Here is a 24,810-nt window from a genome sequence, read left to right as displayed (position 1 = left end):
GAGAGGGTCATGAAATACTGAACAAAATAACTCTCACTTCTGTCTGATAAGCTGTGACAAGCTTTGACACAGCCAGAAAGTAGAGGCAAGACTTCTCGTAGCGCTGATTCTGGTAAAGTGGAGTATATCAGCAGGTTATTTGTCATGGGGACTTTCGGGAACTTAGCGCTTAGAGTAACTTAGAACTTGGAGGCGGAAGTGCTGGGCATGACAGGAACCCCTGAAGTCTGCTGAACTCTGCTGAGTGTCAATCTGGAAACCAGGATTATACCCTCCATCCTCTGGCTCGAAAACACAAAACCCACTTGTCACTGCAGCACAAACTTTTGTTTGTGTGACTCTAAGAGTGAGTAGGTGTGTGAAAATGCACATTTGTCTGTATCTATAAATGTGTGTGTTTGTGTGTGTGCGTGTGTGCGTTTTCATGCTTCTTCAAGGCCTTGTGTGCATGTGGCTTTCTCAGAGCTGTTGAGTAAGCCAGGCCTCTGACATGTGGATTTGTGGCTTGACTGCAGAGGAGTTTATCACAGATAATTACATAAGAATGTGCTGGAAAAGGAACAAACCACGGACAGTCTGGGCTGGCAGATGCTGAGCCTCGGCCTACACAGTGCCCCGTGCTCCCTGCACTCCAGACTCACACACCAGCCCCCACCGGGCCTCTCTAAGCTTGAAAGGGCAACAGAGAAAACACTGAAATCCTGGAGAGCCCAAATGAGCTTCTCTTTTATTTCTCACCCTACAGCTTCCTTGCTTCTCTTTCCTTCACTATACTTTTCACACATTTAAGGCAGTTCGCAGAACACACAATTGATTTTTTTTATATATATCTTGTTAAAAATATATGTCTCCAAGTATTAAAAGTGTTAAATAAAAGTAAATATATATATTTTATGGAAGTATGAATAGCCAAAAATAAAGTGCACAAATTGTGCAAACACGCTTGTAGTCTCACCAAGCTTGGAAATTGTGGATTTGCCGAATAAAAACTACTGAAATAGGTTTTGCTGAAGATCCAGCTCTTGTCACCGGCGGTGATCATCCACATTAAATTTGTGTGAGTTTCAAACAGAAGTTGATGTCGCCACACAAGTTTGAGGTCTGCACTGAAACCGCAGAATACACAGCGCCAATACTCATAAGGAGACTTCAGGGAGTGATTTAAAAAATAGAAGCAGCGCTGAATGCACCCTGGAGGTGAATGAGAAGATGATCTTCAGTTTTCATGGATAAAGTCCCTGAATGACTTTGTAAATGCATACACATTGTTTTTTTGTTATTCAAAATGGATCTTTTGAGGGTGAACATCACCTCTGTTACACAATGCCTTGATCCTGGACCAAGAGAGAGAATTCCAAATTCTGCGAATATTCTCGCTCTGTGATCGTTCCGCCACAAAACTGTGGCAGTGTCGTGCCTTCTATCATCCGGGCTTCTGTAAAGCGCAGAAATGGTCACTTTTTTCTCATGTTATGAACATTCTCAGTGTCAGTGTCTTTGTTGCAGATGGTGCAGTGTGTGTGTGTGTGTGTGTGTGTGTAGGTGGGGGGGTGGGGGCATCTATGGTGTACTGAATTGGAAATGGAAGTTTATAAGGGCACTGGCAAAAACCTCTCCTCTGCCCTCCCAAGATAATGAAAACAGTGTGGCGAGAAGCAAAATGTGACCACTGCAAAACTGAAACCGCACTGAGGTAGCAAGATGAATAACCTTGCGCACCAGCCAAGTGAATTCTGGGTATCAATGCCTTTTCGATTCACTTACTTTTTGTAATCATCAAGGTCAAAAGGCAATTTCTGCAAGCACATAAATAAATAAAACAGGTTGGCAGCAAATTAAATAGAAAGGGGAACAAAGTCATGCCTCTAGCTAGTAATAGAAAAAACAAGGGTAGAAAATCTCACATGAAAGCTAATTTTAGATAACATCTAGCTTTGCCATTTGACTAATTGGAATACACTTCAGTCTTCATACAGAAATGCCATTAGCACTTAAAACATTTTGTGCTAAAGATTTTTGTTATGCAAAGTATTATTTCCTCATCCATGACTGCATCCAAAAGCTGTTGATAGTGAATGTTGTGGTTTAATCTTTTTTTTTTAATTATTTTATCATTATATGGCTTTAAAATAACTCTGATTGTAACAGTTGTATACAGTTGTATTTTCTTCAGCTGCACTTTTACTTTGTCCAATAAAGCCAAAATGCCATCCCTTAGTCTATTACTAAAGTTACCAAATGTTACCAGTGGCCCCCTTTTTTTAAATCAAAGACAGTGTTAACATAAACATGTTGCATACTGACTATCATGGCTGGCTGTTGTCTAATGCTGCATTTGAGATTACGTGAACAATCAGTTTATAGTTATCTGGTCTGGTGTCCCGCTGTATGCTTTAGTTTGTATTTTAAACTTGTTGTTTTAGCCTTTCTTACATGAAACCTGAGGAGGCCTGTTTTTCAAAGTGACTTTCAGGTTATTTTCTGATGGCACAACTTTTCCACTTAATCCAGGAAAAAAAACACAAAGAAAAAAACTCCTACAGGGTAAATTAGTCTTGCTGTCAAGTCTTAAACTCACAAACCCAAGGAGACAAGACAACTCTCCATGTTTTTAGTTGCTCCTATAAAATATCTACAGGAATCCTTAGTTTTTCTTTCCACCAAATGAGCTAAGATATAAGAGAACTTTATTGACTTGTAATCGTGTGATACTGAGTAGTGTCAGCAACAGCTCAAGGTTATTGTGCGAAATGAGTTCAGGCTCTAAACGGCTCAGCATTGTAAACTAAATCAATACTACCAAATAGTGAGTACTGCCATTTACAGCATGACGCCCGCAGGAATTTCATTCTAGTCATAACTCTCAGCACCCGGCCTTACATAGTAAGCAACAATCGGCCCTTATGAAAAAGTAAACAAGTTGTCGGGGTCGTGTAGTTTATTCCTCAAGGTTACGTCAAACCCCAACATCCAGCCTCCTACTATAGGGCCAGAGGTCTTGCATTTGTCTGGCTCTTCTGTCAGGGGCAGATCCCTCCTCGCAGTACACTGCTAGCAGAGAGACGGGGGCTTTTATTAAGTGTTGGCAGTAGACAATATGGCCTCCGCCTGTTTCTAGTGCCCCTGATTCTGCTCTCTTGGCACATGATAAGATTCTGAGTCCATTCTGACAAACCATACAGTATATATTGCTTTTGTTCAAGAATCCAGAGCAGTTTCTCAAAAAAAAGAAAAGAAAAAAGGACAGTTTATTACTGTTTAGAAACCTCCTTCCAAGAGCAAAGCAAGCACGCACAAGAAAGAGTAATGATATGTTTTAGGTCAATATTTTATACGATGATGCATTTTGGGAGGCACACCTCTACAAGGCATGTGTGAAACAATGGGTGTCATAACTGCCCCGTGCAGCTTATTAATCTTGCCTCGCCCTATAATCAATCTGTTTCTCCCCTTGCAAACACTGGTTACATTCCTGCGTTACATGAGAGACCATCTTTCACTGTGGCATAAAAGGGTGGCTCCAGGATGCTGATGTCTCTCTCATATGAGGCAGCTAAGACTAACAGTACAAAGCGACTTCCTCGGGATGTTTTTAAATCGATGGCAGCAAGATTAAGCAGGAAAAAGGAAACGGGACATCAACTTTTCTTGTTTGTTTTTTTTTCCCCCACAGCTGATTTGACTAGTCAAATGAAAGCCTAGAAAGAAAATCTGTAGATTACTTATTGACTACCCAAATAATAGTTTTCTTTGAAGAACAGATTTCCAAAGCTGTGACACAAAGGTATCTTTCAGCGACTGTAAAACCTAGGCAGGGTTCTTATTAGGATGTCCAATCAAACATATGGTGTCATGCTTACAACTGGGAACCATTTCAGAGGTATGTTGTGAAGTCATACGGTAGTGCTCTGTTAAAATTATTCTATAGAAGACAGCAAGGGGAAGTTGCCACTATTCTTGTCATTCCCCATTGTATAGTCATACTGCAGCAATTATTCAAAATCTTTGATTATCCTCAGAGAAGCGATGCAATCATGGCTGAAAATCAATTTCAGGGACATCAGGAAAAATCAAAAAGCTAGCACAGTGCCAACAGGGCCAAGGGCTTGTGTGAGAGAAGAGAAGGGATTTTTTTCTCATCATCGTTTCGGTTTTCCCTTTGCTGAGGGTAATCAGCCAGGAACACCAGAGAGCTTGCTGTTAGTCAGAGCCAGATCCTGATCCTGTTCAGAGCTGCTAGTGATGTAGAGCCAGGTAGCATCCAATTAGCGCTTAGTGTAACTTAATGCAAAGTACTGGCACTCGGCTCACCGAATCCAACTAGTTGTCATAGAATTTCCACGCTTGTTCTGTCAAATTCACGAACATTTGCTGATTTGCTTTGCCTTCTCAAGGCACCATGGAGTTGAAATAAGACGTTTTCATCAATGCTGTGCTGTGTATGGCCATTTTCTGCTAAAACAGATTGGCCTGATTACTGATGAGACAGCAGGCACGTCAGTGACGGCTGCTTGATGCTTATTGACAACTGTGTTGCTTTAGAACCACATTTACTCCTTTTACATATAGAGCAATTTGTAATGGCACAGGTTCCAAAGCTCTTTAATGGATGTAAATCCAATGAAAAAATTTCATGATAAACTAAAAGCATGTACCATTTTTAGTAAAAGAAGCTGGATATAAAAATTCCACACGTCTTTATGTTCAATCTAGGCATGCCCGCTTGTGTTTAATCAGTCTGGACCAAATGCTGGACTTATCTCCAGCAGCTGAGAGCAGATCGAGTCTGATAATGACATATTTAGAGACACAGCATAAAAGGAAAGCCTACCCTGGTCTTTCATAGCAGACTGATCTGGTTGATGAAAAGCTCAAAAATATGCCAGAGACATTACAAAAGAAGGGATAATGTGTAATATCGTATTTGTCCCAGTTACATGTGTTTCACTTTCTTTTACTTTTTCTTCCCCTTGACTTGTGCTTCTTGGTCTCAGAACATGAGCAGCTGTGATGAGAGCCTCCACAGACTTCACTTTCTAGTAACACTCAGACATTTGAGTTTTGGCTGTGGCATGTGATGTTTTGTAAAGATGGTGGCTTCCTCCCTCTGTCCTCCTGCCTGCCAGGGCTCAATGGGCGGATTGCTGCTACTTGTGTAACAGCATTAGCAGAGGTTATTCAGCAAAACAGTGGAAAATCCACTCCATCATGTTTCCTCATCAGGGATGTCTTCTCTCTGACCTCCACCTCTGTTTCAGTGACTCACACAAACATGGAAGATGGATATGTACCATCTCCTCAGGTTCTGCCAAATTCAACAAAAGACGGGCCTGTCAACCATGAAATGGTCTTTACAGAAGTAATATGGACAAATGTGGATTAGTTGGAGGCACTTTTATCTCTAGATAATTTCGTGACCTTTATTTTTTATTCTAGGTCGTAAAAGATTATTCCGAACGCTATCATAACAACTGGTATAAAAGGAAAATGGTGGTCTATTATCCTCCGTAATTCCTTTCTGGACATCTATCATCATGCTCCCCTCCCTCTACCTAGCATTCATCACAGGACACCCCCATGGTTTCCTAATCTACAGCTTTTGTTTTCTTTTTCCTTTTTCTTTTCTTTTTTTTTTGTGCTTTTTCTTGGTTATATCTCCTGTGAATTACTTGGCTCGGAAACACACAGGCAAACACACAGACACACACAGGCAAACTGCTGTCTGGCCTCCGAGGTTCAGTGGGAGCATTAAATACAGGTCAGGGTGACAATGAGGTTGTTGCAAGGCCTTGAGGAGGCCTGGGGGACTCTGCTTATTAGTCCCTGGGCATGACTGTTTGTGTTTGGTGAGTACTAGTGTAGGATAGTAAGTTAATAGAGTAGATGCGCGATGAGGACATAAATGGATAAATAAACTAAGTAAAACAGGACAATCCGACGCGATGCACATGTGCACAGATTTCACATCTGGATATTGGATTTCATGCAATGTTCATGTCCTGTCTTGTTCATTTCCCTCAGAAGTCTGTTTTTGGCTCGAGTCATTTCAATGACATCATAGCACAGGACTGATGGGGAATATTTCTGCATGACATTATATTCTTTTTAATAGCTGCAATTTGCTCTTATTATACACTCTTCTTATACACTCTTAAACAGCCTTTATATATAGCTTAAGTTGTAAAAGCACTGTACAACATATGTAATGAATATTTATCCAATTTTAAGGAAAAGTTTTCTCTTACACTGTGATCGATTTAAATTTAGAAGTCTTGTTTTTATTTAATCTCACCCTTTCTTTGGTGATTATTTCATTATTTATAATCACAATAAATTAAATTATATGCACTCCAACTTAAATGTACACAATGCACATGCATAACCTTTATTAGTTGAAGCCCAAAATCAGGGAAAAAGATTCAGTTTTCAGTGTAGGCTATGCTTTACTGTACAGTATGTACTATATTCTAATCTATCCACAAGCAGACATGTCTATGCAGCTTCAATCTTTTTCTTTCTTTCTCCATGACAACTTTCATTTCAGTCACATGGGTGTATGCTGTAATAACTCAGTTTTATGTTCAAAATAAAACTGCAATACAGAGGAGAATATTAGTAAATGCTGCAAAGGCGACCCTCAGAGAAATATCCGTTTTCTGCAGTGAATCTTGAGACTGTGTGATGATCTGTTGCAGGTATCTGCTGGTTTCAGAGTCATGCCCTTTACTGTCCCTCCGTTATTTACCCACCAGACATACACAGCTTGATAAATGTTTTGTCTGACCTTCTAAATTTGTTTTCCTTCCTCTTAACTGTGATTTTATTTCCCTTGGACAGGCCAGACACTGTGCGCCTCTCTGTGTGTACGTGCACGTGTGAATGTGTCTGCTCATTTTTTCTTGTTTTTTTAAAGCTTCACCACCCGAAAGATAAAACGTATCCTTTCCTTTTTGAAAAAAAAAAAAATTTCCACCAGTTCGTCATTAGAACGGGAAAAAAAAGAAAACACTGTAAAAGCAAAGGAATTCAAAGCTCTACTGAAAGCGACTGACCCTCCATCTAATGTGTGTCTACTTCAATCTGTAAAGGGTTAAAGTCGCCACAGGCCAGAGCAGAGTCAACATCGGCCACGGCTTGGCTGGCCTACCCTGCCAGATCAATATCTGCAAATAATAAATTAGCTCCCTAGAGGGGTCGCACTAAACCCTGAGCAACACTGCCCTGGAAAAGTCCACAATTGGTGTGTGTGAGACTCAATAAGCCAGGTGAATGACTGTGCAGGGGCACATCTTTAGCACTCCATAATAGAAAATTAATGGTGCTCAAATCAGTGCTGAGGGCACCCTGAGGGTTACCTAATAGGCCTAGTTAGAACTGTCATCCCTTCCAGAGTCGCCTAAAATATTACATGCAAACACAGGGAGCCACGATGAGAGGGAAGAATGGGAGTGCATTTACGTCTTATTTGTGGTTAAATCAGCTACAGGTAAAAGGTGAGATAGCACTGAGAAGATAAGAAAGGAAAGAAGTCATGATTTAGCTTGGTATAGCTTACCAAAGAATACTAAAGAGGTCTAATTTTGAATTTGGAAGAGGACAGAATCTAACGCTAGTAAAACTTATACGTGTCACCATCAGCAAGGATAATCATGGCACAAACTGTTAAGTGAAACCTGTTTTTACAGTGCACTGTCATCGCTTAATGCTGTCACTCTTCGTATTAGCCTTTTACCTGTTTATTAGCACAGACTTGCATACAGCTATTTCAATGGCATATGAACAGCCAGGCCCGGCAAGGTCACTTCTACCAGTTTTGATTTCCCCTTTAAGCTACAACATAATAATAATTAGATATTTAAATTTGCTTCATAAAAGCACAGCTCATCTCATCTTAATAGAAAGATTGACTGATGGCCTGAATAAGCACCAAACCGTTGATGTTTATTTCACGATTTTCTTTGTTTCTGCTGGTTAAACATCAGATATTAGTTATTTCAGTCAGTTGTTGCACAATGTACAATTCACAGCCCTTGATCATACATTTGTCCTGATTATTTATGATAAAAAAACGTTTTTTTTTCCCCTTTGTGATTATGCTCATTGTCTTCAGTTTTAATGACAAGCTGTAGGTCAAACAGCTGCTCATGTTACCAGAAAAGAAATAAAAAGGAAGACAATGACAGAAAAATGTGAAACAAAATCATTCCAACTTGCTCAATTCAGGCACTATTAGCCTACCATAAAGCCATATACCCTAAAGAAAAATTCATATTGCCATATAAACATGGAAATAAATAACAAGAGAGCTAAGTAATTTAAAGTTTTTCTAATATGGTTCTGAATTTTGATACTGTATAATATTTGCAGTGTTCAAGCATAAGCCAATCTAAGGTCCTGTTTAAAAGCAGATCTATATGCCACACAGGCTTGTAATGAGCCTTAAAAGCACATCTGATCGCTTATTCCAGTTGGTTTATTTCCCCGCCCTTACGGAAAGACTGCTGGATTCAATAAACACACTTCTTATTGATCCTCAGTCACACAGCAACACATGCACCTGTCTCACCCACATCCAGCAAGATTTATTACAACTTTATACGCTTGGAAGAAATGAAAAGGCACAGAAATGTAATCAAGTGCACTCCCGTACACACAGACAGTTTAATTAGCCAATGATTTCTCATCAACGTATCCTCATACACGCACAATTTTTCAAACCCTTATTTATCTATGCAATAATATCAGCTGGATGGAATGTGGGGAGGGGTTTTCCTCCTTATCTCTCCTCCTATCCCCCTCAGATCTGGACTTCGGCAAACTGTCTGCTGCACTGACACTGAACTTACCCACATGCCGCCACACTGCCATCCTCCAGAGCAAACAGAGTGTGTCGCTCTCCGCAGGCCACTTGGGATATTTTCAGAGATGATGGAAGATTCTGGAACAAACACGGTGCCAGCTGGAAAAAAAAATAAAGTTCCCAGTGAGGTGAAGAAACACTCTGAGTATCTCTGGGTTGCTGTTATTGTGTAGTTAAGTAGGTATACTCCATCAGTCTGGCAAACATCCCTAAGACGGGCACAGCTACAGCAGATCCTCTCAGTGCAGATGAAGACAGAACAACAGGCACAACAGAGGGAACAAGAAAGAAACAGCATATTCCTTTATGGTGCCGAGCTGTGTAGATCTGATGTTTTTAAGTCCCTCTGTGTATGTCTGTCCGAGTGTGTTCATGCCAGTGCCACACGGAAAAAAAAGAAACAGCCTATGAGAAGAAAAGAAAGCCTGGTTCCTCATCATGCGCTTGTTAGCTTGTCCAATCTATGGCAATCAGCACAGTCCCAGGGGTTGAAAGACATGAGATGCTGGGGAAAGGGAAGCCGAGTCTGAGGAAAAGATCAATACCGCTCTGTGAAACAAGAAGTGCGGGCTATTTACTCTCCATTGATCTGATGATGCAGGAGAAACACCTCACTCGGCTATTAAATTGAGAGTATAAGTCTAGTGTGGAGGGCTTTTTTTTCCTTCCTCTCTCTGTCTTTCTGTCTTACTTCACCCCAAGGTCAAGAAAAAAAAAGCTAAAAACATCCACAAACACACAAAAATGGATTGCTTGGGCCAGGGAAAGTAATTAATCTGCATTAAATCTGTCAAGGGAGCAGACACTAACTACCCGTCTTAAGCGAAGTTTTGCTCAGAGCGACTCATGGCAGCATAGGATGGACTACTGGAGGACACGGTGATAAATATAACTGCTAGCCGGGGGCCTGCAGTGCTTCAGATGAGCTACTTTAAGGCTAGGCTCTACACACTCATAAGAAGCTAAACTAAAAGAACATAAAATTATGCAGGCCTGGTAGTCTAATTAAACTGATGCATTTTGTGTTCAATGTAAACAATTAGCAGGCAGGGAATATACGATATTCTTTCTTCAGGTTTGGTTTCTACAGCCAATATTTAGCATTAGTAGCATTTTAATGCATTTTCAAGAAATCAACAGTTTTGCATCCTGAAATTTTGCAACTCTTAATTTCTGTGGATGTTAACATAGACTAATAAGACCACTCACTATGCTGGAATAAGAAGTTTCCACATTGAATTCCCAAAGTTTCACTGAAACTATGTGATGTCTGCTCTCTATCTGTGGTCATTTTATCTCAACTCAACAACATATTCTATGTAAATGAACCAAGCTGCTCTAGGTACTTAACTCTGTGGGTCAATAGATGAGCTTCAGAACACTTACGCATGCTTTCTTAAAGGATATTGATTAAAAAAAACAATTAACTCATTACATTGAAACCTGGAGTGCAATCTCTGTTTTGTTTGGTTGGGTTTGGGATTTGTTTGCTTGCTTACTAGCTGTGAAAGGGAATAATTAATAACAAAGGACGTGACAGAAAGAAGTCACAAATAAATAAATAAAAAGTAAAAATAAGGCATTTAAAGTATTTAAAGTCAGAAGCCAAACACTTTGACTTTTCAGAGCAATTTTTTGGTTTTGAAAGCAAAAAAAAGAAGAGAAAAAAAAGTTGACCCCAATGATGAAATTATGTTTTATAATTTAACGGTGTGTTATAAAAATACATTTTTGTGGAGAACTGATCGATTTACGACAGATTTTGTCAGTAAAAACCTTTACAAGGTTACAAGTTGGAAGAATTTCCTTAGCATGTGTCCAGTGGCAGAGCTGCTAACGTCCACAAGCTCTGTGTGAAACTCTCTCTCTCCCACCATGTCTTTCTTCGCCTTTCTTCTAACTCCTCAGAGGAGAAGCCTTATTGACTGTGTGGCTGTATTACAACAAGCAGTCTCTAATGACTCCCTGAAGACCTCTCTATCCCTACTGCCCGCCCGCCCTCCGTCTCCCTCTCTCTCTCTCTGTCTCACTCTGCGTGCCTCTCCTTCTCTGCCTGCTCTTCAGGCTCCAGTTCAGCAGCTAATTAACCCTCTCTAATAGCGTAGATTACATTAGCTTTGAGCAGCTCGCACCCTCCACCGGACCCGCACTGCCACACAATGAACCCAGCCTTGCTTTACAAATCTCCCCCTTCACAAGAGCACAATTATGAATTCAAACAACTTCTTATCCACACTCACTCATCCAGGGACAGAAGCCCTCCTCTGCAACCGCCCCACTCCTCCCATGCCACCCATCGCCCGGGCCTTCACACAGGGAGTAATGAGAGAACTGAAGAGAGGAGACCACACAACAAGATGGCCAAGAGGGGGAGAGGGTTATTGGGAGGGAGGACCCCCTATTGGGGAAATCAGAGAGGTCACTATAGGTGTTTCATTGGCTGAGCTTACAGAAGCCCAATGATAACCCTCCACTTTAACGTTCGTACTGAAAGGAAAATGGAATCTTAATTACTGCGTGCAGCAAGAAAGGGGAATACCAGGACAAAGCGGAGGTGTACGCATTAAGTAGTCAAAGAGAGGGAATTAAGCCCAAAAATGAATGACTTAAGCCAAAGTTTTCCTTCTATACAATGACAAAAAGGCCAGAATGTGTACTTTCTTTTTTTTTAATAAACTTCCCAGTGGTCAAATTTCTTGATCGCTGAGTTAAATCAATCACTGAAGACCCATCATCTCAAAAAATGCACTCCTATTGGTGTGTACTGTACTGCTACACAGTATTTAGTACCCCGCTGTAGGAATGGCACTATGGCTGGTTAGTCATCTTTGATACAATTCAACTGAGCTGTATAACGGTGCTACCACCATTAAACTGCAGGAGTCCAACTACACTTGGAGCGTTAAAAACCAATGGAGTACCTAGGACGAGATAAAGGAACAGTGAATCAATGAAAAATAGGGTAATTTTTTTGAATCGGAATTTTTTTTTCTCTCTCTCGCTGCACTTACAGTGGCGTTTTATGAATGATAATGAGGTGTAGGGGTGGTAAAAAAAAAAGGGCTAAAAAAGAAATAAAGTATAGAAGAAATGGATGTAATCTGCCCCGTCCAAATGTAAATTGGTACATTTGTAGTGAAAGGACATTCTCATGTTTCTTTGTCCGAACAAGTAATTTTCCCTCCGTCCCTCTTCTGTAAGCCTTGCCATAGCAGCATTTTCCACAGCATAGAGCACTCTCTTTTCTATTTCAATAGGACAGCTCATTTGCTAGACTCCGAGCCCAAACTGCTGACTGGGTTTTTCAAGGCTGTGTACTTTGTGTGTGTCTGTGTGGACTAGTGTGCGTGTGCAAAAGCTTGTGCTAAAAGAGAGAGAAAAGCTGCAATGTGAGAGGGAAGGAAAACGGCGAGAAAGAGTGGGAGAGAGAAAACATTGTATCATTAAGCTACTCAGAGATCATTAGATATATAAGGGTTCTGCTATGCAAGGTCAGGTCTGCTGTTTTTCTAGGTCGGCAGAGGAGCAGTAAAACCAGTCTAATCATCCACTTCTCTTTTCTCTCTTCTCCCTGGTGACACTCCCTTCCTCCTCCATGTGTGGATTCCAGCCCAGTTTCACCACACTCCTGTATGTATTTACTAACATTATCAAGGCTCATGAGCCAAGGACACATTAAAGCAAACAACATGCACAAAAAGGCTTTAAGCTAGTTATTGGCCTCGTTACGGGGTAAAGCTCTTTGCGTCCTCATTCGCTTTCAGGATGTACAAGGCTACATGAACAGGTGCAGCATTCTGCCTGACTATCCAATATTTCTCATTAATGCTGTCATTTAAAATAGAGTTTAGCAACTGGCATTGTGCCCCAAGTGATGGGTGTGTTTGTGCTTGCATGTCTCAAAATACCAGCACATGTTACTGAAGACATTTTTCAGCTAAGGTGACAAGGGCATTAACTTTATTGAGAGGTAAACTTGTTTTGTATGTGAGTTGCTGACACGTGCTTTAACTTTTGGATACGTATCAGTATTGTTTATAAGTGGACTACTGCGCCGCTCGGTAGTTTTAAGTGGAACTGCTGATTTGAAGGTTGATGGAGTCATGGCAGTTATAAAACTAATATTTTTAATAACACACACCATGCAACACACTAAAATCGCTCTTTGGCTTGCTTTAACAGTTTTACATTTATTTTAACAGTGGTGCTTCAGCACACTCTGCTGGTCATCAGTAGTATTATGATCACTGATGTTAGCTATTTGCTAATATACTGGTATCAGCATTTATAACAGGCGATAAAATAAAAAAGGTAAAAGATGGAAGAAACACCCTTCAGTCATTCTATGAGTGTTTATTTTTCCAAGTTGTGTCCACTAGAGGGCACTCTGGTGGACACAATTTCATGCTTTAGCACACCCTGCTGGTGATATGTTGTAATATGATCAAACTGATTTTCAGTAATGTCAGTTCACTTTCATTGTTCATTTTCTTTTGTCACAATAGGCAACACTGCAAACACAACAACCAGCTGATGTAAGGAGAGCAAACAAGTAATTCATGACTTGTTGTAGCAAAAAAAAACAAGAATATTTTATCTTAGAAATTATAGATAAGAACAAAACCACAAATTTTATGTTTTACGCACCTGAAAATAGAATTTGAAAAAAAATTGGCCCATATATCGATTTTGAAATGACCAAATATCGGTATTGGTCCTAATAATCCTATATCCTAAATTGGGGTATTTTCATAGTCTCTCTGTATTAACTCAAATCACTGGTCATCTTACCACATCTAAAACAACATGATTATGATTAAGTGGTGAATGGTCAAAGCGTTGTGGCTGTTCAGAGTATATTTAACTTTACTAACTGGACTCGGACCAAAATTAATTGTGCACATTGAGCTCATATTTACCAGTTACCCAAAACCTCAATCTACAAGTAACTGGTGAACATAGAGACAGAAAGTAAACCGCTTACCATCAAGTATGCAACTTAAAAGTTCATAACATTGCAGAAAAAAAAATGTCACTTCACACGAGACTGAGGTCCTTACAAGTCCACTGAAGGACACCACGCTGCTAGCCCTGGCGGTAGGAGGCATTGCTGTTGGTAATGTGCCCTGTTCATCAAGATAATGATGGATAGCTTTAAAACGGACCCTCGGCTTTATAGAGATGAATGTCCTGCTTGGCCTCTTACTCAGCACTTTGGCCTTTCCCCCACTCACTGTGCGCTTTATCACACAAACAGCCTCACCGGGGCTAAGATGGAGATTAGCGAAGCCTGTCTTTAAAATGGAGCCTACTAAACACTATCAATCAAACAAAAACTGGTTTCTAAAATGCATCCCAATACGCCTTCTATTAGGAGCATCAAAATGGAGCAGTGATAGTTGGCTGTTTGTGCGCTGTTGTGTGTGGGATGAGCTCAGAAGATCGAGTAGAACAGAGAAAAGGACAAGTGTGTGTGACAGAGAAAATGTGTGTTAAGAATGCCTCTCGTTCCCTTGACCGTCTCATTAGGCTAATGTTTTTTTTTATAAGGCACTTCAAATGCCAAGGCATTGGTGGATTTAGTGTAAACTTAAATTCCATTACCTGGCAGGCATTAATTGCTCACTGAGCCCAGAGATCTTTCCCCTGGGGCCTCTATGTTTCCTCTCTGTCATCTGGCTAACTATTCTGTCTAGACTAACTTAGAGCACCATAATCCACCATGGGGATCAATAAACTGCACATAATTCAACTCCAATAATGAGCTTTCACTTCAACACAAGCGCCAGCACACTTCCCAAGGAACCGGCAGGGGCGTAAAATGATAATGTAATTATTAAAAGGACAGACAAAATGAGTAAGCACTTTCACAGAGAGAGGGAGGGTGAGGCCAGCCTCAATTAGACATACTTAAAGCTATCATTGTTATTCGAGACAAAGCTAATCAAGGAGGAGATACAGGGGCATCCATTTCAGCAGGTAATGGAATGACGCTCGCTGACTCTCCCATTTCCCTAGGCTCATGATGTTATAAAGGCCGCCCTGTAGTCACGCGTGAGTGGGCACTCTTTAATGGAGTGCAATGGATGTGGTTTCCTTTTAGAGATGCAGAGGAGGGGGCTAGAGTGTAAGATTCACATTCTAATAGCAACACATAAAACCATATGTGCAAGGGGTCATTTTGAACCTATAGCTTCCACTAGTTACATTTTGTATCTAATGCAGCTATGAAAAGAGCTTCTATGCACCCTGAAACAGTTAAATCTCTATCATGTCATAACACATCAGGCGCCCACACATGCCAGGCATACACACATCAAACTAGCAGCTGCCGTTTGAGACCAGCATGAGAGATTTGGTGTGTGACAAAGTAAGGTTTAACCTGGGGCCTTATCAGTTAACTAGTGTTTCTCCAATTATATGCATCCTTGAACTCCAGTGAAATCAAGAGAAGCTGGTTTGTTTTTTACACCCAACTGCTCCTAATTCATCTGCAGGCTACAGGAGGTCCATGGTGGATAAATTAGGCTTTTACGGAAGAGTTGCTCCTACTGTTTATCTGCTGGTGACATTTGCTGCATGGCCCCAACTGCACCATAATTACCCCACTTATTCACTAAACAGGAATCATGCCTGGCAGGAACCCCCTGCCACAAAGGTTGCAGGACTTAGGGCTATGTGCAGCCTCCAGAGTTCAGTGGCCATGGCTTCATGAAAGGACTCCATTCATTTGAACATCAGCATGGGCTCACTTTAGCATGGCATAGAAGAAGATGGGGGCTAAACTGACTCGCCTGAATAGCCGGAACAAAGAGCATCATGGCTGATGACGATGATGAATTTACATTTGACTGCACATGCTTTTCTAACACACAGCACACCTTGGCACGCCGTGAATGTCACAGTTCCCATAGTGGACTGGCATTTTCGAGAGGATTCTTCTTGCCCCTGGAGCCAGCATACTGAGAGTTGATAGCTATACATATCCCAGCGAGGTAGACGCCAAGGGACAAAGAAAAGAATTGAAAATAGACATCTTGATGGTTCTATTAACTGTCATCATTAAAAATGTACTCTGTATTCTCAGTGTCTATTTTGTAAAATGCAATAAAATCCTACATTAGGACATTATCTTATCCCCTGACTATTTGACATTTTAGATTACGATACTCATTGTTCAGAAAACATGGCCAAATACAGCAAAACTAGGGAAATGCCAATTAAAACTAGGAACAGTGCTTTTCCGTTGCTTATTGTGCAGCTCTTCAGCTGCCTAGAGTTCTGCATAGTCTTATCTGTCAAAGATAGTAAGCACAGATGGATGACAAGTGACAAAGGGATATTTGGTTGAGGTTGTGCAGTAATGAGTGTCACGTGACTCCCGCACTCGAATTTCAGACGGCCTCCCCTGATCCTAAAACTGCAATCAACACTGGGCCATCTGCAACGCTGCAAATTAGCATAATTGGTGTACATTACACGCTTATAGAGAGTACATTTTTATCCACAATTCTTTGTCCTTAACAAGATGAGCTCTGGAGATACTGGGAGAGAGAAACTGTTGATTAGACACAGAGAGCTTGAGCAGACAGCGAGGCTTGTCTTCGTGAAAATAGACGAACTGACGATCAGAGTTTGGTGAACGGCCAGGTGTTAGGGCCAGAGTGCAAGTAGGCCAGCATGCAGCAGAGATGAGCACCTTCAACCACACCTGGAACCGGGGCTTAGGTGATCGACAGGCTGGCCATCTTGTCAGACAGCTCGCAGACTGAATGCAGTCAACACTTAGGCCTCTTCCAGCTGCTCTTCCAGAATAAATTGAACTTGATTAGAATTAATCACACTCAACCTCGTGCAATTTGCAAATATCGGGGAAAATATTCAAGGAAATCTGCTTGGAAGATTGCAAGCAGTGAAACAAAAGGAAAACATGACTGTAGCAGCGCAACTTGACTTGACAACGTGCTTTGGCTGACAGAATGTTTTAACTAAAAAGACAGATGGAGACATTCGGTTGCATGAGAAACCAAATTAATTTGATATGTGAACTCTGTACAAATGAGCAAATACTGCAACAAAACATTTGCACTATTGAAGGGTTGGTTGTGCATCTCCTGCACAATAAGTTAAATTTTACTTGCTTGGAGTGTATTAGCCTTCTAATTTCTCACTTAGCCAAAGCACCAGGTGTTTTCTTACCTGTCACACAATGAATAGACATAGTTCACAAGGGTGACTAGCAACAAACATGCAGCGTGTCAAAAAGTCCTGTGTAAAGTGTAAGATAACATTTTCATGATAAAGTCACAGCACTCACATCAACAAAACACGTTTATTCTGGACGGTCACCGTAAGTTAGTCATCTCCTTCCATGTGTACACCAAGAAAATGTGAAGCATGTAAACTGCCTGAGTTTAAAACTTGCATCTAATTTTCTCTCGTGATGGGTCTATGCCAGGGCATTGTTGCTTGAAGAATAAATTGGGTAATTCAATTAAAGTGCTTTCCAAAGACACATCGTAAGTGATGGAGAATGACTCTAACCCAAGCCTGAACCCCGTGCCCCCGCCCATCGCTCTGCTTGCCTGACAAATGGTTGGCGGTGTATAATTGAAACACATTGCTGCCAGCGTAGGTCAATAACATCGCTCTCTCTCCTCACCAGTACCAGATTAACAGACTCTATTTTATCTTCCCTCAGCCTGTCCCAGCTTGACAGAGCGGAAGCGTCAGCTGCTTATCCATAAAAGAGGCCCCTTATCTTGAAAATAAACAAATACATAAAGTGCAACAGCTTGCTGTCTGTCCAAGCAGTTAAGGGCTACTTAGTTTAAGGCAAACATGTGGGCAGTGTTTTGTTTAACACATCATCATATGAGACGAAGCACCGCTGTCACTTCAGAAAACCTGCACAGACCTTCTCAGAAAAATGATGATAGCATGGTTTTCCACTGGGAAGTTCTATACTCTATTCTCAAAAACTAAATAAAATCTTTTTTTTTAAATGTATTTGTCCTTTTGTTAAAACCAATCATGGCATTTTGTTCTGTGTCTGTTTTTTACCCACCATTAAGACCAATGTCATCCAAAGTCAATCACTAGTGTTTTTCAAAAAAGATGTGTCTTTGGATATTTGTTCTGACTGTAAATAATTAACATTTTTGAGAACAATTAAAACACCCTTACTTCTGTAGATGTATAATGCAAAGCCATCACTGTTTATGCGTGATAAACATTGTGGATTAATTAGCCTAAGCACAAGTGTAATATGAAGCTAAAATGGGTGATTATATGTATCTAAGCCACAGCATAACAAATCAACTGGCTTAAATTAATTTGATAAACAAATGGGAAAAGTAGGGTTAAGGTTCAAGGGTAAAAAAAAACTCCATTATCTTCTACTCCTCACTCTGTGCTTTCATGTAATTATATGTTAGGTTAGGCAGAGTTAATTGAATCTGGTCCATTGAATTTGTTTACAGTTTAGCCATAAGGATTGGAAGCAATAATTCCTGACATCAGACTAAATGAACAAGTAGCCTCAAAATAAATTCCTATAGGGAGTGTGCGCACACGGCTTTGTGTGTGGGTTTGAACGGTTGTTTCTCTGCACTTGCAAGTGCTTACTGATGGGAGTATGCATGCAAAAACAAGTCTGCATGCATTTCGTGATGACTTGAAGCTCGTGTTTATGCATGTTCGCACATGGAACACACACAAATTAGCCATTCAATTAAGTCCTTTGTCAGGGCTCTTTGTAGGGGCGGGGCAGAATGCACAGTACAGTAATCCGTGATGCACAACAAGGTGACAGCTCCATTGTCTGCCTGACAGACAGAAATTATTTGCAGGCATGCTCGACCAACAGATTAAACCACTGTTGGGGGACAAGATAAGATGGCAGGCAGCAGTATGGAAGGTACCTCCTCTACCAGCTCAAACAATGCCCTTAATCCATTCCCTTCTCATAATAAGGTTGGCTGACATTACTTTTCAGTATCCCACACACTTATTCTTTTCTTTTTTTTCCTCTCACTCATTCGCCCTTTCATCAAGAGGAAGGCTTAAAGCAGAAGAGACTTCATCATGCAAATTAATTTGTGCATTACATTAAGAACCCTAAAGCCAATGTCAAAGAGACTTTCACTGTATCACATGAAGTAGCGTTTTTACCTTTTTTTTTTTTTCTACATGTCCTATTTGGCTGCCTGTCTAAGAAACTCCTGGCCAGATGAGTTATATGGCAAAAACGCAATTTTGTGTTTAATTCATTGCACGCTGCCTCCTTGTCTGTCAGCTGCAAGGCTTCATCCTTTCTGGCAGCACTGTACTTTTTCATAGCATTTTATTATTGAATCACAACCTTGATGGGGTAACTTTAAGCTGAATGAAATCACAACTCTATGGATTTACACTGCAGAGGTCTGACCTTAAAATCTGAATTCAACAAATATGTTGGAAACAAAGTGTCTGAAAAGTCCCTGACATCACTGAAAAATGATCACTGAAAAAAATCCATTACCGCCTCAGAGACTAATGCGCGTGTGCTTCTTTTTAACTAAGTTGCTGTTATGTGTACAACACAGTTTCAGTGATTACTTCCTCTGAATTTTAACCAGGTAATGTATTAACACCATAAAATACCAGAAACTTATGGCACAATACAGGTTAAAAGACAGTATGACGGTGCGAGATGGTTAACGCATCAGATACACCTGTAGTCTACATACTGTAAATCCTCTGGCGTCGTTAATAGATTTGTTTAAAAAAAAAAAAAAATCAATTGTGCACCAGCAGTTTGGTATTTAAGTTTATGGACCACCTCCAGTAAGAAGTGATCATCAACATCCTCAGGTATCCATGCTATGCTGCCAGAAGGTTCCACCAACAGCTGTCTGTTCCAGGGGCAACTGCCTACTTTATATTTGCTTAAGTAAAAATGATTATTGCCAATTAGATGCCCATTAATTGTGCAAGCATGGGATGCTGCCAGCTGTTTACATGGGGGAGAAAAATAGCCCTTCTTATTTAATTTTTCCCTCATACAGAACAGCACAACATCTCACTGCCTGCCGGAAAACGCATGATGTAGTACTTGCATATACTATAAAAGCAAGTCGGTCAGGTACTCTTGTGAAGACATGTATTGAAAGCCCGCAATACTGAAATCAGTACAAAATACAGAACATTAACTCTGAAGAAGAAGGAGTCAAAGCAGTGCTTGAGGCAAAGCTCAAATTCATGAGCCATCACTGGACAAAAACTGACATTTATGGATATGTACATTTAGATTTTAGGACAAACAGGAAGTTGATAGTTGAAGTTGCTGCTGTGTTTTTCACCTGAGGTTTCCTGTATATATAGAAATAAAGAAAACATAAAAAACAAACCCAAGTCCATATCAGCATGCGCAAACAACTGTGAAAGTAAAATCTAAAATGTTTCTTTAGAGCCTTTGACCTACCTAAGCAGAACTTTACAGCTTTGCGGTGCTGAATTTGTGATGAATGGTTGTCAGCTGCTCTGGCAATCTGGACAGCTTTAACCTGACCCCACAACAATAGCCCCGGACCCTCAGCTTGTGCCCCAAATCGGCAGAAAGAGCTGAATTTAGTCTTTTCAGTGGTTAGCGACTGACCCGGGCGCAGCCTGCTGAGTCTCAAAGCAGCACACTTTTATTCCCACAAGCCCAGCTATGCTCAGTCTTAGCTTAGGCTCCCAGAAAGAAGCATCTGTTGCAGGTGTCATTAGTTTACCTCTGACCTTTTTCTGAGCCGCCCCTATTAGAGGAATAGCGTGGACGCAACCTGCCTCACCTCTAAAGATGTGCGCTGAGCTAGCTGATGTTGCAATTGTGAGCAGACTAGAGGGATAAATACCATTCAGGCTGCCACGAGAAGCTCCGCAAAGGACTGTAGAAAAGATAAATGAATGCTGAAATCGAGGAAAATTATTCAACCATTTACAACCCCTGCTAGCATATCACTGTTATTCTATTTGTCTTTCACCACTTAAACTGTAAAATCATACAGAGTGCTGCAACCATTTCTCTCTCCGGTTTGTTGCCTCACTTCCACAAAATAACACATCATTGGACAGATAGCATCAATTCTGCCCACGGTAATCCCAGCACCTCTGGTTGTATCACTCATTCCATTTCAGCCAACGGCAACAGCAAACATTACACAGTGCATCAACATTACAGGGGAGAGGCAGCACGGTGGAGAGAAGAGGGGGGAAAAAGGGCCGTATCCATCATGTTATGATGCCCCTGTTATTGTGACAGATCAAATACAGTGCTCTGTGTGTATGTGTGCGCGTACAGTGTCTGTCTGTGCAAACGGTTGTACCATAGGCTGGACTGATTGGCATTTGTGTGACTAAAGACTGTGTGGGTGAATTTCTGAATCTGAAGAATCTGAAGGTTGCCTGACTTACAGTAGATGGCCTTCTTCATACAGTAGCCAGAGCTGTAGCTAGCACGTTTATTGAAGCTGCTCCAATTAACCTTGCGATGGTTATAACCCTGAAGCCCCACTCACTAAGCTGAAGGGTAAAGGACAAATTTTAAAAGATGGCAAGAAAGTGAGAGAAAAAAAAATAGAATAAAGGGACGGGTAAAAGACAGGCAAATGTGTAGAATATATTGATAAAGGAAATATTGAAAAGTACACAGAGTGCAGGGAGAGCTTTACAATTTTAATGAACGTGGAGAAGATTGGTGTTTTGATTGCTTTTCTTTTGCCTGGGTGACAGACTGCCTTTTTGTTTTGGCTACTTGGCTCATGTGTTGAATAGCTGTACTCCGTCTCTGCTCTTGGAGACGTGGGCTCGCGGTGTCGGCCTTTGAGAGCAGACAGAAGATGAAGAGGCAGTGTCAGGTTGCCTTTTAATGGTCAGGAGTGTAGTTAGTTCCACTGACTCAAGCCTCTCCCCTGTGATGCTGGGTCCACTCCACATAACTGGCCATAATTCAACTCATTTGGCAGTTTGAGGTCTCAAAGGTCTAGGGATAAAAAGAGTGGAGAGGCCTAATGGCAGACTGTGGGACCAGCTGAGGGCACTTCTTACAAGATCTCCACAGGAGAACATTTCTGGAACAGACCCTGGAAACCATGAAAATCCATTAGCTACTGAACAGGAGGAACAGCCAGCTCGAGAAGAGAGAGACAACAGAGCATTGTAAGATATAGGTTGTATGCCTGTCAGTCGGATGGAAGCCGTCAGTATTTTTAGCACATCAAATTTGTCAACACATAACACCAGAGGACAAGACAATAAATAGATTTTCTTTCCTCTTCCCATTCTGATAGATTAGAGTCTATATATATATAGACACGCAACACAAAGACTATCAATGGACACTCTTCAAAAAGGTGTTCAAGCTTTGATATAGCAAAGACAGGCACGAACAAACAAACAGAGGCACACACATGCATATAATAACTGACAACTGCTCATAAACGTACATCTTTCATCTGTTGGTGTTGATTGAGACTGAGGTAGTTCACTAATGTGGTTTAAAATGAAAGCACTTCAGCATCTGTGGTGAACATTACAAGGAAAAACCCACCACCACAGTGAGCCTCTGAGGCTCTGTGGGGTGCTGTGCCTCCAATGGGGTATTAATTGAGATGTTGGAGGAATAAGTGCAATGGGACTGAGATCGGGCACAGTGTGTGCTTGATAGGAGAAAGGATATTTTGGCAAATTCCAGTCTGGGCATGTTTCGGGGGGCCCTTTGAGAGCATCTGTGAAGGAGAGAAGGAAACAGAGAGATTTCTGAATTGGTGTGTGTGCCTGTCTGCATGTGGGTGGGTGGGTGTATGCATCCGTGTTGATGTGCCTTTGTGTAAATGAAAGAGAGAGCCCTGCTGACCCCGAAGTTGGAGTGTTCTGGCTACACAATTAAATGGTGTTGAAGCATGAGAATGAATAATCAATCTGGTTTATTATCACTGATGTGAAAATTACAATAGTGGTGAAAACGACTAAGAAGGTTGGAATATGTCCTTATTCTCACAAAAGCCTATAATATTATGTGTGAGGTTCATTTGAATCACATTATCGTATACTTTTAATGTGTAGGGAAAAAAAGTTAGGTCATAGACTGTGCTCGCACGCTTGCATAAACATATTATTGTCCAACTGAAATATATTAGTTAGGTATTATACACTCAGCCATACCTCAATTTCCTCATATGCAGAACGCAAGTATCATCTGTCTTTCACATAAAAATGGGAGAATGAAGGATGAAAATATTCAGATTTGACAAAGGGAGAGATTTTTCAGTCCAAGTGGGTGTAATTTTGGGATTAGGATTCGCTGTATCTTGGTTAGGGGACATGTATATGATGTGAAGGTTAATCACAGGCTGTAGTTTTGTAATGCTAGTCGCCACTGCACTGCTGTGCAATCAGCACTGTGAGAAAATAAGTGGGTCACAATGCGAGACCTTGATTAAAATCGCAGTGATTATAGTGCGGCTTCAGCTCTGATTTTGTGGGTTTCCCCCAACATCTGTCCTCGAGAGGAGGAACCCATACGAATGAAAATAGACAATATAGAAGCGCGAGAGCGCCTGCAGTTGCGCTTCATGGGTGCACACACGTGCACGCTCCCACTTCACGCCACACATGTACACACCTGCTCAAAAACAGCAGTGAAAACTCACACAGAGCTACGTACATCCTGAACAATCTCTCCTCTTTTGTCTATTTTTGTCAAAGAAATGTACAGTGTAAATCATGTATAGCGTGAATCATTTTCCTCGCATAATTACTACTGTTGAGGAATCTATTGAAACACACAATGGAAAACTGCACTGGAAACACTGCTCTAAAGATCTTTGTCTTCGGTGCTAATTATAATCTGCTTTATTTACCAAAGCAAGAAAAAAAAAAAAAAACAGATGGAAATTTTTTCAGAGAAATGTTTTGTTTTCGCTCTAAACGCATGACATCAGTAACAAGACCATGATGTTCAAAACTCAACGCTGCATTTAAAGCACAAAGTCTCAAAATCTATACCTGACACATAAGTACATATTTCTCATGCGAACAGACAAATAGTGGTACTTTTATCATGATAGACACCATATATAAATATTCAATTACAATATAAATATATAATATCGATATATATATTTAGTGATAGTAAAATGACTCCATAATTGATGTAGATATTTTTTGTTTGTTTGTTTTGCTTTACCATGCCTGCCAGGAGTCTATCTGGAAAACAAAGTACAGGCTGAAGGAAACAATGCTTGTGCCATTTAACAGCAATGTGAAATCAATATATGTTCTGAAATGGCAGGAAAAAACATCATTGTAAACTAGTTATTGATGTGTTAAAGTAATTTACACTTGCTAGTACAAGACAGATCGTGGCAATATTTATTTAGCTGGCAAGCTGGCGGTGGGAAAACGATACGGCAGCTGCAGCTATCACCAGATGCTGGTGTTACAATGTCCGTCCATCAAACTGTCCCCCTCTACCTCCCTCTTCCCACTCACAACCCTCCTCCTTCATTTTCCCAAATGACTGGCTCCCTCTTTGCGGCAACCTGACAGTCTTAAAACAACTGTATAATTAGAGCTGCATCTGTCACGCAGGTTTATCCCGGCTTTCAGTTCGGGAGTCGCCGCCAGTGGGAAACACTTGAAGTAAAGAAAAACCCAGAGCAAAAGAAAGAACGGACGACACTTTTGCCAATAAACACTGTTGCTCAATCATGATCAAAAAACTTTTGTTTTTTTTAAATAAGAAAAACTCAACTTCAAGTTTTAGTTGACTTACAGAGTTTTACATACATACAAGAAGATTACGAAACACCTAAATGCATACATAAGGCAGCATGTGAGCAACGCAATTAGTCAGTACAGTACACCGCCGTGTACTTGCACCTCCCAACAGGGAAAAAGAAAAAGCTAAAGGGTGGATAAAAGAG

General features: G+C 40.8%; 1 protein-coding gene across 2 annotated transcripts in view; it reads right to left on the bottom strand.

Annotated features, from left to right (window-relative positions):
- Nucleotides 1-24,810, bottom strand: part of LOC120725964 (protein RCC2-like) — a 296,282-nt gene that overhangs the window by 206,717 nt on the left and 64,755 nt on the right. For both annotated transcript variants that reach the window (XM_040019100.1, XM_040019099.1), the window contains exon 5: nt 8,847-8,959. In XM_040019100.1, coding sequence (XP_039875034.1) covers nt 8,847-8,959 — 113 coding nt within the window. The remainder of the gene's footprint in view (nt 1-8,846; nt 8,960-24,810) is intronic.

This window comes from Simochromis diagramma, unplaced genomic scaffold, assembly GCF_900408965.1.
Source record: "Simochromis diagramma unplaced genomic scaffold, fSimDia1.1 OVJJ01000822.1, whole genome shotgun sequence".
NCBI lineage: Eukaryota > Metazoa > Chordata > Actinopteri > Cichliformes > Cichlidae > Simochromis > Simochromis diagramma.
This window is presented reverse-complemented; position numbering and strand designations above follow the sequence as displayed.